The 16,709-nt window shown below is 41.8% G+C and overlaps 1 protein-coding gene across 1 annotated transcript in view; it reads left to right on the forward strand.

Moving 5' to 3' along the window:
- The first annotated feature begins 8,422 nt into the window (after positions 1 to 8,422).
- The window catches only part of LOC126175736 (methanethiol oxidase-like), a 130,998-nt gene continuing 122,711 nt past the window's right edge, over positions 8,423 to 16,709 (forward strand). The window contains exon 1 of the mRNA XM_049922687.1: positions 8,423 to 8,557. Coding sequence (XP_049778644.1) covers positions 8,512 to 8,557 — 46 coding nt within the window. The 5' untranslated portion in view covers positions 8,423 to 8,511. The remainder of the gene's footprint in view (positions 8,558 to 16,709) is intronic.

The following is a 16,709-nucleotide window of genomic DNA, read 5'->3' on the forward strand; positions in this document are numbered from 1 at the left end:
TGCTAAGGCTCAATCTAGATATAACAGGGGTCAGTGAAGTGAATTGGAAGGAAGAAGACAAGGATTTCTGGTCAGGCGAGTATAGGGTGATATCAACTGTAGCAGAAAATAGTATAATGGGAGCGGATTTAGCTATGAATAGGAAGGTAGGACAGAGAGTGACCTACTGCGAACAGTTCTGTGGTAGAGCCATTCTCGTCAGAAGCGAAAGCAGACCAACACTGACAACAATACTTCAGGTATACGTGCCGACATCACAAGAAGAAGAGATATGGAAAGTATAGGAGGATATTGAACGAGTAATTCAGTACGTAAAGGAAGATGAAAATCTAATAGTTATGGTTGATTGGAATACAGTAGTCGGGGAGGGAGTAGAAGAAAAGGTTACGGGACAATATGGACTTGGTAGTAGAAACGAGAGAGAAGAAACACTAATTTCGTTCTGCAATAAATATCAGTTAGTAATAGTGAATACTCTGTTCAAGAATCACAATAGGAGGAGATACACTTGGAAACGGTCGGGAGATAGGGGAAGATTTCAGTTAGATTACGCCATGATCAGGCAGAAATTCCTAAATCAGATGCTGAATTGTAAGGCGTACCTTGTAGCAGAAATAGACTCAGATCACAATTTAGTAGTGCTGAAGAGAAGGCTGTAGCTAAAGATATTAGTCAGGAAGAATCAGTACGCAAAGAAGTTGGATATGGAGGTACTAAGAAATGAAGAGATGCGTTTGAAGTGCTCTGAGACTATAGACTCTGCAATAATGAATAGCTCAGTACGCAGTTCAGTTGAAGAGGAATGGGTATCTCTAAAGAGGGCTGTCGCAGAAGTTGGAAAGTAAACCTTAGATACAAGGAAGACAACTGCGGTGAAACCATAGAAATCAAATGAAGTATTTCAGCAGATCGATGGAAGATTGAAGTACAAAAATGTACAGGGACATTCGGGAATACAGAAATACGAGTTACATAGGAATGAATTAAATCTTAAAGACAGGGAACCTAAGAGGAAATGACTCCACGAAAAATATGAAGAAATCGAACACGAAATTATTGTCGAAAGGATTGGTTCAACATATTGAAAAGTCAAAACAGTCTTCAATGAGACTAATAGCAAGGGTGGTAACATTAAGAGTGCAATGGAAATTCTACGTGAAATGCAGAGGAGAGAGCGGTTAGGTGGAAAGAGTACACTTGTTGCTTCTGCTAGAGAGAGGATTTATCTGATGACGTGATAGAAGAAGAAACAGGAGTCGATATAGAAGAGATAAGGGATCCAGCATTATGTTCAGAATTTGAAAGAGCTGTGGAAGACTTAAGATCAAGTAAGGCAAAAGGGATGGATAACATTCCATAGGAATTTCTAAAATCATTTGGGAAGTGCAACAAAACGCCTAGTCACATTGGTGTGTCAACTGCATGACTCTGGCGACATACCATCAGACTTTCGGAAAAACATCATCCACACAATACCGAAGACAGCAAGAGCCGACAAGTGTGAGAATTATCGCACTATCAGCCTAACAGCTCATGCAGTCAAGTTTCTGACAAGGACAGAGGATGGAAAGGAAACTGGCGATCTATTAGATGACGATCAGTTTGGCTTTAGAAAAGGTAAAGGCCCAGAGAGGCAGTTCTGACGTTGCGGTTGATAATGGAAGCAAGACTGGAGATAAATCAAGACACGTTCATTGGATTTGTCGACCTGGAAAAAGCGTTCGGTAATGTCAAATGGTACAAATCTTCGAAATTCTGAGAAAAATAGGGGTAAGCTGTAAGGAAACATGGGTAATATACTATATGTACAAGGCCCAAGAGAGAACAGTAAGAGAAAGATCAAGAACGAAGTACTCGAATTAAAAAGAGAGTACGACAGGGGTGTAATCTTTCGCCTCTGCTGTTCAATCTATACATCTGAGAAGCAATGGCGAAAATAAAGGATCAAGAGTGGAATTAAAAGTCAGGGTGAAAGGATACCAATGATAGGATTAGGCGATGGCATTGATATCTTCAGTGAATGTGAAGAATAATTACAGGATATGTTGAATAAATTGAACAGTCTAATAAGTACAGAATATGAACTGAAAGTAAATCGAAGAAAGTCGGAAGAAATCAGAAGTAGCAGAAATAAGAACAGCGAGAGACTTAACATCAGGATTGGTGATTATGATGTAGATGAAGTCAAGGAATTCTACTACCTAGGCAGCAAAACAATCCATGACGGACAGAGCAAGGAAGATATCAAAAGTAGACTGGCACTGATGAAAATGGCATTCCTGTCCAAGAGAAGTCTGCTAGTAAAAATGGTTCAAATGGCTCTGAGCACTATGGCACTTAACATCTGAGGTCACCAGTTCCCTAGAACTTTCAACTACTTAAACCTCACTAACCTAAGGACATCACACACATCCATGCCCGAGGCAGAATTCGAACCTGCGACCGTAGCGGTCTCGCGGTTTCAGACTGAAGCGCCTAGAACCGCTCGGCCACACCGGCCGGCCTGCTAGTATCGAACATAGGTCTTAACGTGAGGAAGACATTTCTGAGAATGCACGTTGGAGTGTTATTGTATGATAGTGAGACCTGGACTGCGGGAAAACCAGAACAGAAGTTTTTGAGATGTGGTTCTACAGAATGTTGAAAATCAGGTGGACTGATGAAGTAAGGAATGTGGAGGTGCTCCGCAGAATCGGTGAGGAAAAGCAATATATGAAAACCACTGACAAGAAGAAGGGACAGGATGATAGGGCACCTGTTAAGGCACCAGGAAACAACTTCCATGATACTAGAGGGAGTAGAGGGAGCTGTAGATGGTAAAAACTGTAGAGGAAGACAGAGATTGGAATACATCCAGCAGATAATTGAGGACGCAGGTTGCAATTGCTATTCTGAGACGCAGATGTTGGGACAGGAGACGAATTCGTGACGGGCCGCATCAAACCAGTCAGAAAAGTGATGACTCAAAAAAAAAAAAAAAAAAAAAAAAAAAAAAAAAAAAAAAAAAAAAAATCTGGATCAAGTAAGTATGGTCAGATGCCGAAATTGGGCACTGGAGATCCCAAAATACCTAGGAGTAACACTTTATAGGCCTCTTACTTTCAAGAAGCACTGCATCAACTGCAAGTCCAAAGTTTACACGAGGAACAATCTTCCTCTGGAACTGGCCAGATCACAGTGAGGGTAACCAACCTCAAACTATACGAACTACCGCAGTGGCACTGCGTTAGTATGCACAGAGTATGCACGTCCTGTCTGGCATAATTCAACACATGCTAAACAGGTGGACACTGCTCTGCGTGACACACCCATAATCAGAACATGTAGCTTTAAATCCACTTCAGTCGAATGACCTTGCCACTTCGCAGGAATGACGCCACCTCCTGTTCTACGAGCAATATCTAAAAATGAAGAAAGGAAGTGAAGCTGGAGAGAACCCATTCTGTGTGTGAGGACGAACTTCACCCGCAACAATTGACATCAAGGAAGAGTTTCCTTAGTAGATCAACGACGCTTTGAATCAATGCTGAAAAAGCTAGGTTGCAGCTATGGAGGGCTATGACTTACCTTCCTCCCCCTCCCCCTGAAAATCAATGCTCAGAGCAGAGTTCCTTGTCGAACTTCTCCATCTGGTCTTATTATTTTATACGGCCACTGAATTACGATAAGTCTTGCGGCTATCATCATTTCCACCGTGACGTCATCTACTCCGGAGCATTGCCATTTTTCTTTTCTAACTCAGCTTTCTTTCCATCCAAATTCTACAGATCTTCTCTTTCTATTTCCTCTGTAATGGTTTCACTTCTTGTATATTTATTTCATCCTGTCCATATAGATTTTGGAAATATTCTTTTCCACACTTTCAGAAATTGTGTCTTCCTCCCACATGAATTTTCCTTCTTTGTTGATGACTTTTGAAGAATTTTATTTACACTTTCGTATTAACACGTGACGTTATTTTCAGACCTTGGTAAGTCACTTTTTATTTACATCGTCTTAATGATGTATCATTTATTTCCAAGATCAACATGCACATAAAAAACGAGAGCATTTTATTTGTTGTTTCATGTTGCTGATGAGACATTTTCACACTGACACTGTAACAGAACTCTTTAGATTAATTATCATTATTTTCCTAGCAAAACGAGAGATGTGCTACGCTTCCTACCTGGAACACGGATCATTGTGATAGTTAAAAGACAGTATAATTTTTTTCGTACAATATCAGTAAGTACAGTCAATAAATTGTAGATCGTAGGTAAATTCATTTATTATAAGTACACTATATCTCGCTGTTGGCTTGTCTCGTTGATCAATTGTGGAGTATGATTTTAGAGGTACAGTATGTGTGTGTGTGTGTGTGTGTGTGTGTGTGTGTGTGTGTGTGTGTGTGTGTGTTTTTAACGCTGAATGTTAGTTACGTTAGGAAACTGGTAAACTGTGAAAAGCATAACATGGAGTAAGGCCTGTTGTACTGCATACGAGGGCTATTCGCATAGTAAGTTGCGAAATGGTTGCGAAATGGAAAAAGAGTGTAAATCCGGTGAACACTTGCACGGATGTGTTGAGCAGTGTGTCTAGTACACCTGTCGATCGCATCACGTCGCTGTTGTCAGTTCTGAGCACACAACGTGCACGTAAAAAGTCTAGAACAATAGTGTCTCCCGCCAAGTATGAGTGTCCGCTGCGACGTGTCGTCTGATTTCATGCAAACCCACATGACGTCGCGCATTTCCTTCTTCGTGACAATTCTCGGTTGCACACTGCTGGGTCAGTGAGGTTGACCCTGCAGCGTTTTCGATGGGAAGTGTTTGATCACCCACCATACGGCACAGACTTGACTCCCTTTTATGTTCATCGCTGCTCACATGAATCGCTGTTTATGGAGACAACTTTTTTACGTAGACAACGAACTGCAGACCAGCTTAGAGAAGCCACAGAAAGCACCGGCGTCTACCTTCTATGACGAGGGTATTGGAAAGTTGGTACAACGTTACGACAAATGTCTAAGTCGTAGCGGCGATAACGTAGAGAAGAAGCTGGGAGATAAAGCAAACTGTTGCAAATGAAACATTTTTGATTTTCGTTGTGGTTTCCATTTCGCGACCGATTGCAGATTACTTGTCCAATTGATCTCATATTGTGGTTTCTTCCCGTTCCATTCATGTATGTAGCATGAGAAGAATGATTGTTTAAATGCCTCTGTGTGTGCTGTGCGAGTAATTAATCTAATCTTGTCCTTGCGATCCCTATGGGAGCGATAAGTGTAGATCTGTTGTTTGTTCGTACTCGTCGTTTAAAGCTGATTCTTGAAACTTTGTAGTAGGATTTCTCACATTAATTTACGTCTGTCTTCAAGTGTCTGCCAATTCAGTTTCTTCAGCATCTGTGCGACACTTTTCATGGGTCAAACAAACTTGTAACCATTCGTGATGCTCTTTTCTGTATACGTTCAGTAGCTTCTGTCTGTTCATTAAGCTGGCTGTGTGATGATATAGATTAAGGAATAAAAATGTCCATTTTGTATTAATTTATTTTCTTTGTCTTCAGTGTGAACAGTGCTTAGTACTTGTTCCAAAGGTCGTCTTTTATGGATAAGTGCACTGAGAAAGTAAATTTATTCAGACTGAAGTTTCGGACATGCAGGTGTTCTTTAAATTGCATTTTAAAATACATACAGGCTGGTCAGAAAGGAGGAGGAGGAGGATATTAGTGTTTAACGTCCCGTCGACAACGAGGTCATTAGAGACGGAGCGCAAGCTCGGGTGAGGGAAGGATGGGGAAGGAAATCGGCCGTGCCCTTTCACAGGAACCATCCCGGCATTTGCCTGAAGCGATTTAGGGAAATCACGGAAAACCTAAATCAGGATGGCCGGAGACGGGATTGAACCGTCGTCCTCCCGAATGCGAGTCCAGTGTGCTAACCACTGCGCCACCTCGCTCGGTAGGTCAGAAACAGTCTGAAAAGTTTACAAGGGTGTTGCCTGGTAGGTTGTGCTGAGAAATAATTGCTAACAAGGGAACCTCCCCATCGCACCCCCTTCAGATGTAGTTATAAGTTGGCACAGTGGATAGGCCTTGAAAAACTGAATACAGGTCAACCGAGAAAACAGGAAGAAGTTGCGTGGAACTATGAAAAAATAAGCAAAATATACAACCTGAGTAGTCCTTGGTCAAGATAGGCAACAACAAGGAATAAGCCAGAGTAAGAGTGCCGTGGTCCCGTGGTTAGTGTGAGCAGCTGCGGATCAAGAGGTCCTTGGTTCAAGCCTTCCCTCGGTTAAAAAGTTTAACTTTTTTTTTTCAGTTTATGTGACAAACGCTTGTGTTTTCATCACTTTTTTTGGGAGTGATTATCACATCCACAAGAAAACCTAAATCGGGCAAGGTAGAAGAATTTTTTTTACCCATTCGCCAAGTGTACAAGTTAGGTGGGTCGACAACATATTCCTGTCATGTGACGCACATGCCGTCACCAAGGTCGTATAGAATATATCAGACGTGTTTTCCTGTGGAGGAATCGGTTGACCTATGACCTTGCGATCAAATGTTTTCGGTTCCCATTGGAGAGGCACGTCCTTTCGTCGACTAATCGCACGGTTTTGCGGTGCGGTCGCAAAACACAGACACTAAACTTATTACAGTGAACAAAGACGTCAGTGAACGAACGGACAGATCATAACTTTGTGAAAATAAAGATGGAAAACTTTTCACCCGAGGGAAGATTTGAACCAAAGACCTCTCATTCCGCAACTGCTCACGCTAACCACGGGACCACGGCGCCCCTGAGGTAATACTATCCTTGATGTTGCCTATCTGGCATATGGACTACTCAGTTTGTATATTTTGCTTACTTTTTCATAGTTCCACACAACTTCTTCCTGTTTTCTCGATTGATCTGTGCTTAGTTTTTCAAGGCCTATCCACTGTGCCAACTTATAACTAAATCTGAGGGGGGTGCGATGGGAGGTTCACTTGTAAGAAAAAGTTCGATACGTTGCGACGTTTCCAATTCAGTTAGCACGGAAATGAGTCAATCATGTCGTAGAGAGCTCAAATGCAAGCAACCCGCCAGGGACAGTGTCGCCAAACGTGTTCTTCGTTGTGGTTTCGTCAAACCGAACAAACGTAGCTTATGCTAACTGAAATTTATCGCTTCAGAAAAAGACACATTTCAGCTAGTAATGAGCATTTGAACAAGTCGTGTCACATGGACCCACAAATGTCGGTGCATTGTCTCATTTTAGTGCGCGTAAATTCTTGATGTAGTGCATGCAACGATCTGATTGACTAACGACCATGCTCATTAAATCGGAAACGGCGCAACGTATCAAATTTTTTGCTTAACAATTATTTTCCCGCTCAACCTCCCCTGTAACATTCTTACAGACTGTTTCCGACTATCCTGCATAGTGAGACGTGTATTAGTTTTTCTTTGAAACATGCATATTCCTCTGTGTAATTCTAGGTCGGTATGCTGAAGTAAATGATAAATGGCCATTCTGTATGAACCATGATTTTTTAAAGTGTCATACTGCTAGCATTAAGTATTTCACAGACAGTATCGTCATTAGATGTTTTTACTTTAAAATTTCATACGCGCGTGTGTGTGTTTACAGTAATCGTTTTTATGTTTTTTTCATCCCAACCTTCGTCAGTGGTGCTGAAAATTGTCAAGGGAAGTATAAAAAACCAATGTACAGTAATTGCTGCACTTCTCTCACAAAACAGGATCTCATGTGTAGAAAGAAGTAAGACAGACACAGCCTAAGTGTCATAGAATGACAGTTTATCATTCACCTAAAGGATTATGATAAAGAGAAAACTTATGCAAACTGGTTGTCTCCAGAAAGAAGACTGAGAAAATACATATAGTCCAGAATAAGTAAGAAAATGAAAACGCAAATAGGAAGAAGAAAATGTGTTTCAAACAAAAGGAAATTTATACAAGACAACTTGTTCACAAAATTGTCGAATGTGCTTGGGTGTTGCTGCATAATTTTCATCTGTGGCATCGGTTTGAACTTCTATGCCAGTAGGGGCAACGTCAAGAATATGTTACTTGTGTATTTAACCTACCGTTTATGGCGCCTCATTTACTTAGTACAATTACATGACCATTCTGTAGGACAGAGGCTTTGAAAGTGATCTATTCGAATGCACACCACCGCCATTACTGATTGCACCTAAGCTTCACATGTTACCGCAGAACGAGGAAGTGAGGAAGCAAACATTAAAGAGAGTCAGTTGGTGTTACGTGGCACGTACAAACAAAGCAGTTCGATCAGGGTTTCCACAACGCGCACACATTACCACGTAATGTCAACATTTCGGGTGTTCCCCCGTCACCGCTCCGCCTGACTACTGTCGCGCGTTGACACGGCCCAGCGAGCGCTAGTTATCGCTGCTCAAGGCCAGCCGGTGGAATATCTTTGGTCGCGTCCCCCGTTCCCACGCAGTCCAGAGGCAGCTCGTGCGGCGTGAGCATCGGACAGACGAAAACACCGTGACATGGCGGAACAGGCAGCGAAGATCTCGCAGCAAAGGAGCTGCAAAGGTTAGTTAATTGCAGCTGCATCTGCGACTGACTTGCACTGCTCTTGCACAACGTCTCCGAACTGTACGAGAACCTGTCGCAACTTTCCACTGAAAAGCATTCAGCCACTCTTCGTCCTTAAAGATATTTATGTTTTGACATGGATTTGATGTTACTTCACACACGCTTAACCATTTTTAAGTTCAGCTTTGTGGAAACATTTTCAGCAGTAAATATTATCTTCTTTTATGCAGCGTCTACTGTACCTGTGTCACATCCCACGTGGACCTTTGTTTACAAACATTTGCCTACGTCAGTGCAGCCGGCAAGTAAACAGTAATTCATATTGTGTCAAAACATTGATACAGGAAGTCCTCTTTCACACATGTCAACTTTTTAGCAGATCACCATTCCTCATGTATTACCTGAGTCTTCTTTTGAAACTATGCCTAAGTGGTAGTGTGTCGTGTATAGAATAATGTTAGGCTAAGTATTGAAACTTTGACTCGGGTAAGGATACCCGGCACAGCACTTGTAGGAATTTCTAGTTCAATATCTATCGTAAAGTGGAGGGAAAGGAAAGAGACATTGGTCGGTGATGGAAGTTGAAACCAAGCTATTCTTTTATAGCAATGGAACAGAACTGTCTCCATAAAATAAAAAATAGCTGTGAATTTGTTTAGTGCGAACGGTGCTGCCATTGAACATTTTTAGGGGATGGGACTGGAGGGAGTATGCGTTCAAACATTGTCACGTAGTAGCGCAGACGTGGATTCCAAATATATCTTGTGTGGATAAGAATTATGTAGTGGCATCCCCGCATTTTTCATAGGCGATGTAAGGTATATGTACATAATATGCACCAAATATTCATAAGAGATTCGTCCAGTATATAGTCAAAGATTTCTGAGTTTACCTTTTCATAGGCGATGTAAGGTATATGTACATAATATGCACCAAATATTCGTAAGAGATTCGTCCAGTATATAGTCAAAGATTTCTGAGTTTACCTTCCAGTTTGCTATTCATAAAGAATAGTGAGCTAAGTAACGTGCGAATTTAGATTACGATAGATTGAGACTATCACTCTCAAATCCTGATGTATAGGCATCTTTACCTGGACAGATGATTTGACAGTAGTTAGCATTTACCAAACAGGTCTGCAGTCTTCTATAGATGACACCTTCAACTGTGTTTTCGATAGGTGATGCTTCACAGTCGCAGCGTGTTTTATGAAGTTCATGTGAGACATAGCGACAGTTGCTAAGGAAATTGTACTACTTGTTTTGATCTGAAGTCATCGTAAAGACACAAAAAATTGTGTGTGTGTGAGTGCGTGTGTGTGCGTACTCAGTCTGTTTCTGTAATAACCATTCAGTCACAAGTTAAATAAAGGTATAGCCAAAATTACTTGAAAATTTCTGTCTTCGCATTTTTAAATATGGACAAAACTGCAGGTTGAACGTGTATAGTGGCTGTCTATAAACAGCTCCATTTGAAACGCCGACACCTACCTAAACACTTCTCTACTGTCTTCAAACGACAGAAACTGTCGAAAAGCAACACGTACGTGATATTTGTTGCTATTTCAAATATCAGCATTAAAATCTAATAAGTGCTGCAGCGTTCACCATTAAATGCTTTCACATCCATCAGTGTGTTCAGTCTGCAATTTTGTCCATAAGTGACAAGGAAACAAGTTTAGATGCCGGTTTGACTTTGCATACATCAGAATTGAGACAGGTCATTATCGAAATAATGATTTATTATATATATGCTAAGGCAACTTTTTATCACCAGATGATAGGGAAGAACGCAAAAGGTATCACAGTAAATTCATTTAGCAACTGTTGGTGGGTTTTCTAACATGACTTTCATTAAATCTGTACAAGCGTCGATGGGTCAAGCGTGCGTTACGTAACTGGTTTCTTATCGCCCAGTTCAGAGCGTAATAAATGTAAACAAGGCGATTACAGTTTCTGAAATGGATTAAAATTAGCTTGAGCGCATCTGATTACGACAAACGCAGGCTTGATACTTCATAGCTATTGTTTTCTGCCATGAAAAATGCTTGTTCTCTGCAGCTAACAGTGTTTAAGTATGAAGACCTCTTTTAGGTGGTCAGTTAAGTGGTGGTCTGTTATAATCATTCGGGAAGAGTGATCTTCAGTGTCTGGTAAAGTCATTCTCATCTCCTTTGTGCAGCCTCCCTAACGCACTACTCACTAGTATTACACTGACTCTGTAACAAAGCCACGAACAATTCCTTCTCCATCTTTTTCGACTGAAAAAAAAACTGCTGTTTATACTGAAAGATTTTAAATAAAAGGTGGTTAGCCAATTAACAATATTACGGGAAAGCTGAAGTAATGACATCACCGCTGGGAATAAGAGGCATGTATGGTATTGAATCGTCCTTGCACGTATTCAGACGTCCCACAAACTGTTAAGAAAGTAGTATTTGTTCTCATTCGCGAATAAGGTTGGTCGGGAACGCATACTTGATACAGAGTAATACGAACCAAAGCTATTATCTACCTCTAAGTGCAGTACCACGAACTCGCTATGACATATGTTTACGGAAATACACGTTCATTTTCCTTGAGAAATTCAGAAATAGTAACTCTTTCCTAAACAGTGTGTTTCACTTTTTTATATATTTATTTGTAGCATGACATGGCAATTACATGAGAGCTTATAGTTTTTAATGCAGGCCGTCCTGTAACAGTTCTATTTACAGTAATTTCACAAAAATAAGGCTTCAGAGAATCACGCTAGCTAGTGCTACATCGGCACTGTCAGTTATCTATGCGGCGCTTGTTTAATGATAATGGAGCGTATTTTCTAAGAGACTTACGCACACGTATAGGAGCTAACGCGAGATACGGACCACAGTCTTACAAACTTGAGCCTTGTGAGGCACATGATGTGCCAAATTAAGTGCTCCGTCGTCACACATCAGTTAGTGCGTCTGACTCCTTTATTCGCTTCTAATTGTTTCCTGCCTCTTTGGCGAGCGGACCAGAGTAGCTGTCATTGGAACGGCAGCTTCAGCGGTCCGTTGATGTGGAGTGTTGTGGAAACCATTCCACAATTGATTCCATCAGCTGTTTTTATACATAATTTTACCGCTTAATATCTCTCGGGAGAGGCCAAGTACCACAGCAACTATCAAGACTGCAGAAGTAAAGGTCTGGTGTCGGTCTCTCGATGATACAAGGCGTTTTTCCCCTCGATCTTCAAAACGCGGAAAATCACAAGTTGCAATGTGTTTGGGTAGCAATATGAGCTTACCTCTTGGACCGTAGCCACACGAGTGCTTTGATCTTGAAACAAACAAACTGCAATTTCCTAAGTATTACGAGGATACTACATAAAAGTTTGTGTAGAGAGCAGATCCAGCCATAAATATCTTTAAAAAAGCATTTTTTTTGCCATGAAAGATTTTGGGCCTGCCATGTTCACCTTCGAATGGTTACTCTCGTTGTAGTACAGTATTAGATTGGTCAGCAGCATGTCGCCCTCTCTTAAATTTGGTTCTTGTGATCGTCCTTCGTGTGATTACTTGCGCTGCCTACACTTAAACACCTAGTGCGTCCTCTCAGAAATGTACAAGGCAGAAAACGATACAAAACAACGTTCACTAGAACGAACTGTAAAAAGCGGATGACGTGCTGTTGTCGAATGTAACGCGTATTAAACAAGTGTAGCCGCCTGAAGATGAATATGATGGCTCGAAATTGACCACTGCAATAAAATAGCGTTTTAATAGTATTTGAGGTAAGTTTTGCTCTACATCAACAATGCTTAATTGAATAACAGCCACTGAGTTCAACATGCAGCAGGGATAAAATAATTTTATACTGCCTTTAATGCTGAAATTAGAGAGACCTGTACAAGAAGTGAGTAGTACAGAGTAATGAAAACATTATGTAAACCAGAGTTCACCCTGCTCACAAGAAGCACAGTGTACAAGGTAAACGAAGGATTTTCTACGACAGAATACAAAAGAAAGCATAATCATCTCCGTGGAGTATTGCTAAATCCATTATCTAATTTAGAGCCAAAGGATGGTGCATTGTCTCAGTAAAGGTACAGGCTGCATGCGAGGGCCTTTCGACGAACGTAAGGATGAGTATGGTCAGATAGGAGGAACCTGTATCTTTTATCAGTGAGAAACTGTGGCAGACTAATCGTACCATGCACATATCCCCCATACTAGAAGACTTCCAGCATCCGCCTGAACATCGTCTCATGTGGTATTAGATGTACACTGTCAGATCAAAGGGAGGACGACATCGATATGTAATTTGGAATTGACCTCCAGATGTCACGAGAAGCGGACCCGCTGGTATAAAAGGAGGCAGGAAATGTTGTGTTGTCAGCAGAGAAGCAGTAACAACAAAATGTGTCTGAGAGCACAGTGACTTCTAAAGTGGTTAGTCTTCTTAACAAGATAGTTCAAGCTTTAGAAAAGCTGCCCAAGTCAATTGTTGGTATGGTTGGTAAGTGAAAATGTGAAGGAACAACCACAGACTAGGCAGACTTCATGTACTGGATGGGCCAGGACCGTCTCAATTTGCGTAGGACTGTTGGAAAAAAAAGGCGCACGAAATCAGCGTGAAGTAATCACTCGTGAGTTCAAAAATGCTGCTAGTAGTCCAGCTAGTACAAAGACTGCACATAGGGAGTTAAAAACACATTTCTGTAGTCACTCCTAAGGGACCCTTGAGGTGGTCTAACGAGCGACGATAGTGGACACTGGATGATTAGAAATGATTGATTTGTAGTGATGAACCACTCTGCCCTCTGGGAACCTGATGGAAGGGTTTGGCTAATGACTGGAGAACGTTACCTGACACATGCAGTGCCAACAGCCAGGTACAGGGGATGTGGCGTTACGGTATGATTGTTTTATGTACTGCATAAAGTAAATGAACATTACAGAGCCAATGATTGATTGGATCAGCATAATAATGCATCCTTTCATCAAGCAACATCTGTGAGGCAATTGTTCGTGGCCCTTTCATGAAATGGACTGGCCTGCTCCAAGTCCCAATCTGAACGCAATGTAACACCTTTGGGATGAGTTAGAATGTCGTCGTCGTTCCAGTGACGTCAGCAGAGTTAAAGAGGGCATAAAGGAGAAGGGTTGATACAACCCATATTAATATCCACTAACATGCGTATTTGTATACTACCATCGAGATGTACGAAAGTGTACTTTGCAACAGTTTAAACTACGAGATGTGTAGGTGGTGGCATAAGACACCCGGAAAGTACATCTACGTGATTACTCTGCTATTCACAATAAAGTGTCTGGCAGAGGGTTCAATGAACCACCTTCAAGCTGTCTCTCTACCGTTCCACTCTCGAACGGCACGCGGGGAAAACGAGCAATTGAATTATTCTGTGCGAGCCCTGATTTTTCTTATTTTATCGTGATGATCATTTCTCCCCATGTACGTGGGTGCCAACAGAATGTTTTCGCAATCGGATGAGAAAACTGGTGATTTAAATTTCATGAGAAGATCCCGTCGCAACGAAAAACGCCTTTGTTTTAATGATTGCCACTCCAATTCACGTATCATGTCTGTGACACTATCTCCCCTATTTCGCGATAATACAAAACGAGCTGCCCTTCTTTGTACTTTTTCGATGCCATCCGTCAGTCCCACCTGACGCGGATCCCACACTGCACAGCAATACTCCAGAATAGGGCGGACAAGCGTGGTGTAAGCAGTCTCTTTAGTAGACCTGTAAATCAAGTTTCAACAACTGTCTCGTCAGGTTACTATAACTTTGTAAATCTGTAATCCGCAAGTCACCTTACAGTGTGTGGCGAATGACGAATGGGAAAAATTGTCGGCAAACCGTATTAGCTATAATTTATCTTACTTTTTCGTTGTCGTATCGCGAAACGTGTGTGGAAAGTAATATGTTGGCCGACTCTTCCCAGAAAGAACTCTTGTTTCCATTAGAGTGTCCCAACTTCATAAATCGTTTTTCTTATTACAGTCATGCGTCTCGTTTTTATTATCCAGTTGAGTTTTATTTAAAAAATTGTACTTCTGAGCTTTGAAACTGTTTTTCTGAAAAATTACGTTTTTGGCCTAGGGAAACCACTGTAACTGTAGTGTTTATTATTTGATTAGATAATAAAGAAGTACCGGGTGATCAAAAAGTCAGTATAAATTTGAAAAATTAATAAAATACGGAATAATGTGGATAGAGAGGTAAAAATTGACACACATGCTTGGAATGACATGGGGTTTTATTAGAACAACAAAAAAAAATCAGTATTGCTAGACGCGTGAAAGATCTCTTGCGCGCGTCGTTTGGTGATGATCGTGTACTCAGCCGCCACTTTCGTCATGCTTGGCCTCCCAGGTCCCCAGACCTCAATCCATGCGATTGTTGGCTTTGGGGTTACCTGAAGCCGCAAGTGTATCGTGATCGACCGACATCTCTAGGGATGCAGAAAGACAACATCCGACGCCAATGCCTCACCATAACTCCGGACTGCTTTACAGTGCTGTTCACAACATTATTCCTCGACTACAGCTATTGCAGACTGTAGCACCTAGAACCGCATGGCCACTCCGGCCGGACAAGCATTTATGAAGTTCTTCCATTCACCTAGAAATCTTATTATTGGAGGTTCACTGCTGTTGTGTTCTACTGTTTGCTCCATTGTACCATGCATTCTGGGCGGTGTACAATACCTTATTTGAAAGAGATGAGTTGCATAATACATGCCTGACTCTGAAGACAATAAGGCGACTCCAGACGTCTCTTGGAACCTGTGTGCCTGTAGACTGTGCGGTTGTATCAGTCTGATTCTCCAGCCATCGTTCAGCAATCAGTGTCAAATTAGTTCCCGAGCGCTCTCGCAAATTGTGGTGGATACTGTTGAGAACCCATGCAGATTTTTAGATTTAAGTCTGGGATATGGAGCCGGCTGGAGTGGTCGAGCGGTTCTAGCCGCTACAGTCAGGAACCATCGACCGCTACGGTCTCAGGTTCGAATCCTGCCTTGGGCATGGATGTGTGTGATGTCCTTAGGTTAGTTAGGTTTAAGTAGTTCTAAGTTCTAGAGGACTGATGACCTCAGAAGTTAAGTCCCATAGTGCACAGAGCCATTTGAACCATTTCTGGCATGTGGATGGCGAGAACTAACCTGTTGCACGATTTACTCCATTTCTCGGTCCTCTGCCTGCTGTAGAGATTTGATGGTGCTTTATTGGATAAGGCCTGGAGCCACGGAATTGATGTTGGTTTAAGCGTTACAACGACAATTCTACAGCACCTTGTGACATCTGTTTCTTCGTTTCTGTGTCTGAGAATTTTTTGATAGGTTACTGAACTTCAGCCTCCTCTTACCCGGCAGGTCGTAAACTAGGTATTAACCGCGATGTACTATAAAGACAAGTATTGTTTCAGAAGGAATTTTCAACCTGCAGTGAAGTGTTCTCTGATCTGAAACTTCCTAGCAGATTAAAAATGTGTGCTGCGTAAGAACCTGATACCTTCGCCTTCTACCTTCCAGATTTCGAAGCAGATCTCCCGCATGTCTTGCGGTAAGAGCACTCTTGGAATAAAGGATATTGCGGATACATGGCTTAGCCCATGTTGTGGTACCACTGGTGACTCAGCAGACTTCGTTACCGGCAGAATGACAACGCATTACCGCTCAATGGAGTGTCTGCCGGAGCGAGTGACAAACACTGGTTACTCAATCAGTCGAGTGCAGAGATAGCGTCACACATGAGGAAGCGCAAATAACTTGCCACCAAATTACCCAACCGATAAAATATATTCTTTCGTACTTTGTAACACTGGTGGTATGTTTAGAGTCGAAAAGTTTCCCGTTGGCATACTTTTAGGCTTGTCACTCGCTTTCTTTATGTAATTTATAGTTAGTTTCTGCACCCAGCAAGGGATGTTACATATAAACTGCCACGACACCACCTCCACACACCTGGCAGTACTCCCCTAAGGGCTGCGAAAGTGGACCGAGTTAGCCAAATGCAGTTCCGTCGTGTAGCCAGTAAGCAACACCAATCGTTAGCAGTTCATTTCTACAAACGCCTAACTGAGTGGAAGGAGCTGCGCGACGGTCTTATACACTACTGGGCATTAAAATTGCTACACCACCAAGATGACGTGCTAC

Source organism: Schistocerca cancellata, chromosome 3, assembly GCF_023864275.1.
Source record: "Schistocerca cancellata isolate TAMUIC-IGC-003103 chromosome 3, iqSchCanc2.1, whole genome shotgun sequence".
Taxonomy (NCBI): domain Eukaryota; kingdom Metazoa; phylum Arthropoda; class Insecta; order Orthoptera; family Acrididae; genus Schistocerca; species Schistocerca cancellata.